General features: G+C 35.1%; 1 protein-coding gene across 1 annotated transcript; it reads right to left on the reverse strand.

The window, feature by feature from the left end:
• Window positions 1-4,116: 4,116 nt before the first annotated feature.
• On the reverse strand, window positions 4,117-5,181 carry LOC143571089 (uncharacterized). The gene has a single exon (XM_077056600.1). The coding sequence runs from the start codon at window positions 5,170-5,172 to the stop codon at window positions 4,117-4,119; it is 1,056 nt and encodes a 351-aa protein (XP_076912715.1). The 5' UTR covers window positions 5,173-5,181.
• Between the last annotated feature and the right edge of the window lie 1,135 nt (window positions 5,182-6,316).

Raw genomic sequence — 6,316 nt, forward strand, 5'->3', positions numbered from 1 at the left:
ACAACACTTGGCTTTTATCGCCGCGCGGGTTTACCAACTAAATAAATGTCGAATAATTTATCTTTTTTATATGTTAATTTGACGAATTTAGTTTTTGGTTTTAACATTTAGGCTTTACCAACGGTGCCTATACCATAATGAAAGTAACCGATAATGTCTGAATTCGCGCCGAATTCAAGTAACCGAAACTGATGAAATTGCGTCGATTTACCACCTCAACGCCCGTGCCTGACAACGTTATGGTTTATCACCACCAGGTTTTTATCGTTGCGCCCGGTAAAACACCCGTTTATTGTATCCAAACAAGAAGTATTAAAATAAAAATGGGTAACAATTATGACATTAATTAATTAATGCACAATTATAGTACTTCAATAGATAACATAAAAACATGAATTTTGGCCTAAGCACACAAGCAAACCATTTCACTGCATTGCACTGCACACAATTAAAAGTTTCAAAATACAAAATAAAGGAAGAAAAATATTTGTCTTCCTCTAGAGCCAATGCAACTGCAAATAACTTATCATCCATCACCAACACAATTACAATTTGTCATGAAATCTCATTTCTTCATCTTCATTTCCTGCAAAATAACACAAAATTTCAATAATTTGAAACAAAAATAGATAACTGCATGCTACAATAAGTTCACAATTTTATGTGTCAACAAGTAATGGCAAAATATATAACAAGTTTAGTTGATGAATAAACATGTATACTACCAAATACAATACCTAAAGCATAAAGTACAACATCACAATGCACAGTTAGTCCAATGACATTGACTGCATACTCTAATTTAATTAGCCTGCAAGACTGCAACATCATTTAGTGTCTGTTTCTAACATCATCATCATGATTAAGTGTCATTTATCTATTGAAATGTATTATACAAATGCATGAAAACAACATATCAGCCATAAAAGCAAAAGTGGATACATATAACTGTAGATGCTTTTGGTTATTAATTTACCATAAAAATAAAAATAAAAAAATATTAAGTTTTGAGTTTATGATGGTATGAGAAAAAATTGGCTTATGATACAACCCTAAAGGCTAAAGCAAGCTGGAAAGTGGAAGCTAACCATTGGCAGTTGTCAAGTGTCAAACCATCATTTTTAAAACCCTAGCCACCTTTATACACAAATTTTTAAACCTATCATCACTTTATACCAAAAGATTGTAGATAATTGCATCTTACTCAAGAACCATAACAATCTTTTGTGAAATAACTTGAGATCATATTCTAACTAACATTGCAAAAAAGGTGGATATATAAATGCTTTAAAAAGCAGAGATTGCACAAAAATAATTATGTCATATGTTATCTTGTAAAAAATTAAATGAAGTATATTTTTCTTAATAATAAGTCATGGCAAAATATGTTGTGTTTTAAAAGATTTGGTAATCACACATCCTAGGATTAGCAAAATATGTTGTGTTTTAGGTTTTCTAGATAATCTTTATCAAAGTCATAATTTTCATACTTATAAGGAATCTGATGCGGGAGCATCTATTCAAATCTTATATTTACTTATCTTTTAATATTTGTTCAAATTCCTAGTTTATCTTTTTATTGTTCAATATAAATAGGCTATTATGTATCTTGTTAAGTTAGTTGTTTATAATATTTGATTAAAGACTTTTAAACGTGAAGCTTGTCTACCGAGTATTTCAATTTGGGCTATTTTGATTATGATCAATTGTTCTTGTGCCCTTTGAGTAAAGCCGTGAAATCGGTATCATTTGGTATGAGAGATCCTTTGGTATCAATCATTTGGTATCATTTGAGCAAGCTCTGATCATGAAATACTTACCCAAAACTTCTTAAAATAGTAACCCATATTTTCCATATTAATAAAAAACAAGTTACCTGTTGAAGAATCCTAAACATGGAAAATGGTATATCACTAGATTGATTACGTGATTAGGTCACATGACATCAAACCTATCTGAAAGCAGTCAAGGAGTTTAGCCCATGTTTTTCATTAAATAAATAAGCAAAACTATCTTTTTATAAAAGCACTTGGACCATTCGCTATGGGCGTTCAAAAAAGGGGGGGGGGGGGGGGGGGGGTTGAAGGGGCAGTTTTGGTTCTGAACACCACAGAGGGACGCTATTGTAGGGGCGCTGGGGGGCTCACTTTCTCACACACACACACACACATATTTAATGGGGCGGTAAAGTGGCTTTAAACCACAACGAGACGTTATGAAGAAGGGCTTCGAAGCCTTATTTCTTACGTGACGATGACGTGAAGGGTTTTTAAGTCCCTCCACAGTAACCAGCCTTATAAACAATAGGTCTATCATCTATGTAGTCAAAAGAGCACAAGTATAATATACATTTATTTCACTATTAAACTATTTCCACCAATCAGAAAGCATACATGCTTGCCTAAATTTAAACCTAAGCCAAACTATGTAGGTCCCACCTATATAAAAAAATAAACAAAACCCTAAAGCAAAATGGTGAGGTGCGTGCCCATCCCACTGCTCGAAACCGGCCCGGCCCAGGAACAAAAATAAATTTCGGTTTCAGTGAAACATAAAGCCACTGGCTGATTAAAATAACATTTAAAAATAATACTAAAAGACATAAATTTAAGGAATCTGTCGGAAGTTTAATGAAAGTGGGTTAATGTGGTTTATGTAGAATAAAGTGGAAGGTTAACACCTGTCTATCCTTTTAGACATGCTTGATGCAAAGGAAACCAAATTATAAATCCATAAACCCTAACAAACAAACACCTAGTCTAACCTATCTTATCTTCATATTTTTATATTATTTAACATTATTTAACAATATTCACACTATTTCATGCATGTTTTCAACCTAGAAAGCCAATTTGTTTCTAGTTTCATAGTATTAGTCCTAATTTAAATCTTCAAAACACACAAAAAAAAATGTATTTTATGGATTTAGTGATTTACATATGCTTGAAGCTTTTTTTGGAGAGTGTATGCTGAACTACAAAGTGAGTTTAGGTTTGACTTTACATGTTAGGTTAAAAAGCATGATAGTTATCTATTTGATTTGTTTAAAAGCACGTCTCTGTAAAATGAATTTTAGTAAAATTTTATATTTTAAATGTTATAAAAGAAAAACTAAGTGTGGGTAAAATTAAATATAATAAATATAATATTAAAAGAAGTAAAAAAAATTCATAAAAACTCGTCCAGGCTATTTTTTACCTAAATTAGTCACCCCGACAAGCTTAGGGCGCCAAAATACTCGTCCCTGAATTTTTCTTATCCTAAAATAGTCGTCGCGGTTAATTTTGTAAACTATTCGTTGACACCAAGAATCTAGACGTCACCACTAGTTTAAAATATCTATTTTTGAAATTATTTACAAATGATACATAAAACTTGAAACTTGTTTTTAAAAATATTTATTTTGAGAATTTTCCATCTTCTATCTTTCAAAAGCTTTAATATTTGTGACTTGACAACGTGTTGATATATTATCAACTGCCAAAGTTGTAACTTTATGATTTTTGCTTAAAAGGTTTGTACTAAAAGAATCTTCTTAAATATAACTTTTCTTAAAAAAAATGCTAATCTTAAATTTTCATTGTACTAAAAAAATCAAGTAAAAAAGGTCTTTTCTTATTTGAGCACTTTTAAGAAAATATTATTTATGTGACAAGTTGAGGGGTACAAGTAAAATAGAGAATTACAAAACCCTTTTAAAACCAAGAAGTTAACCTTTGGGTTAAAACAAGAGCCATCATAAAACAATTTCATCATATGGAATATGAATATTAGATGGTAAATCAAGGGACATGTATGGAGATCTGAATAATATTATTCTTGTAAAAAGAAACAAATCACACGTTTAAATAATGTTCTTGATATCATCCCAAAATCTTAGATTAATTTGCCTTGTCACATATCATTTGATCATTTTATGATTTTATCTAACTACTTAATCAACCAAATTAAGAATATGCCAGATTATTATTGCAATTGCCCAAATTATTCTGCAATTGCTGGATATGAAGTAAAAATGTCATTTTAATTAATGCATATGCACAATAAACACACACTCATATATAAATAAGATGTGTATATAGAGATTGATTTACCATTGATGCAAGTCCTACTCTCTCAGTCCTTTGATTTCTGTTTGTGATCATGATCCCCACCATAGCTAATATGGTACCCACCCGGAGCCGCATAATGATCTACGGCCACATTCGTCCCGAGGTAAAACGGAAGATTTGTGGCCGTAGATCCGTCTAGGTGGTGATGATGTGGCAACACTGACGACGATTGTAAATTGGACTGAAGGGTCCCCCTACTATAACCACCACCGGGCCCAACCGCACCACCACCACCGGCTGATGCTGACGTCATTGCAAAATTCAAATTATAACCACCACCACTACCACCACCAGCTGCCTGTGTAAAGCTGTCTTGGAGGAAGGAGTACTGATGGTTTTGGTTGAAGAAATAATCCATCTGAGATCTAGCAGCAGTGGTAGTGGTAGTAATACCGGTGGTAATAGTATTAGTATTAGTATTAGTATTAATATTAATACCACCACCGGTGAGCAGATCCGTGAAAGACGAATGCTCTGGCATAATATTATGAGCCGGATTAGAAACCCTAACCCTAGCCCTCGCTCGTTCTCTCGCCATGTTCCGATTCTCAGATCGAGACAAAGACAGCCCAGAACCAGAGCCTTTACTAGTCTCCGACGTGCTACTGCACGCCGGAGACTTACCGCTCTCATTATTGTCACCACCAACAAGAGGAAACGGAGGATCCAACGACGGGAGCACGTCAATCGAACTGGCGGCCGCCTTCAGCAGCCACTCCACCGCCTTACTAGGCTGGTCATACCCTAACCTGTCTTGCAGGTCATAAAACTGGATAGCTGTACTAACGGACAGCCGTACACGGCGGTCCCTTAGTCCTTTGGATGTTAGGACTTTGCTGTGTCTGTCCTTCCCCCCGGACGCCCGGGACACCCGGACGATCCGTGAGGAAGGCCACCCGATTGTTGTTGCAGCGGTAGCCTTGTTGTTGTTGTTGATATTATTAATATCATTGTGGTGATGGTTATTATTGTTATTGTCAGTGGTTGTGGTGCTGGTGTTGGAACAGACTCTTTGGAATTTGGAAGCTTGGGTTTGGAATTCAATTTCAGCTACCTCCATACCAAGATAATTTCATGCCCTTGCAATTGAATTGAATTTCTTATACAAATATCTTAAGATAATATGGAGAGAGAATGAAATGAAGGTTTTAGAGAGAGAAAGTGGAGATATATATTAAGAGAGAGAGAGAGAGTATTGATGGGTACCTGTCCTTTGTATTGATGACTGGTTTGGCTTTTGTAGTCATGTATAGATACACATGTATAGATACACAGTGTGTGTATGTATATATGCAGAAGAAGCATAAAGAGGGTAAAAAATGTCAGGAAGGAAGGACTGTTTAAAGCTTATTTTTCTGAGAAAACAAAGTTAATTTCCTTACATAAGGAAATAAAATAAGTTGATTGGAATATAAATTATAATTTTGTTAAAAGTGAAATGAATTGATAAGAGATGTAAATGGGTTGTAAACATAGTTGTAAAGTTGTTGGTAAATGGGTTAAACGGACTAATCTGATCATGAGTCGGGCATGTCATGCATTGTATTCTCGCTTTATTTGCGGTGAGGGAATGGTAAGAAAGATGAGATATGAAGAAAAATTTGTTGAAGTGGAAGGTGTGGTGAAGAGGGGTGTTGGGTAGTTTCTCGTTTTGGAGAGGTGCGGGAAAAAAACAAAGAAGAAAGTGGAGAGAGGCTAGAGGGGCAAATCAAGAAGAATGGCAACAAGAGAGGCGAGAACACCATCCTGCAACATTCGGTACCTAACGGAGGAGCAAGGTGTTGGGAACCGCCTTGTCCACTCTTATATATCTGCATTCCTAAAGGGGACTAGGTGTTCATCTTAGAACTCGGTTAAACCCATATCACTTGTGATGGTGTTCTAGCTCCATCATTTGAACACCTACGTTTTCCAAAAAAAAAAAACTTTTCCTAACTTCTCTCATTTTACCCCCCCCCCCCTTTCTTGAACTGGTCCATGAACCCATTAATCCCCATCTTATATACCCTTCGAGCATTTGTGTTACCGGTAATGTGAACCAAAACTAACCCAAACTCTCATCTTGTGAACGCATCGTGTGCCTTTATATGTAAAGTAGAATAACTATGTTTGGGGACTAGGTATTCATCTTGGAACTCATCCCAACCAATGTGAACTCAGTTAAACTCACATCACTTGTGATGGTGTTCTAGCTCCATCATTTG

This window comes from Bidens hawaiensis, unplaced genomic scaffold, assembly GCF_021521415.1.
Source record: "Bidens hawaiensis isolate Kalapana, Puna unplaced genomic scaffold, B.hawaiensis_p1.1 tig00025189_1, whole genome shotgun sequence".
Lineage (NCBI taxonomy): Eukaryota > Viridiplantae > Streptophyta > Magnoliopsida > Asterales > Asteraceae > Bidens > Bidens hawaiensis.

Bases quoted from the DNA above. Each gene is read 5' to 3' on its own strand.
- LOC143571089 (XM_077056600.1), bottom strand. From the start codon at position 5,172: ATGGAGGTAGCTGAAATTGAATTCCAAACCCAAGCTTCCAAATTCCAA.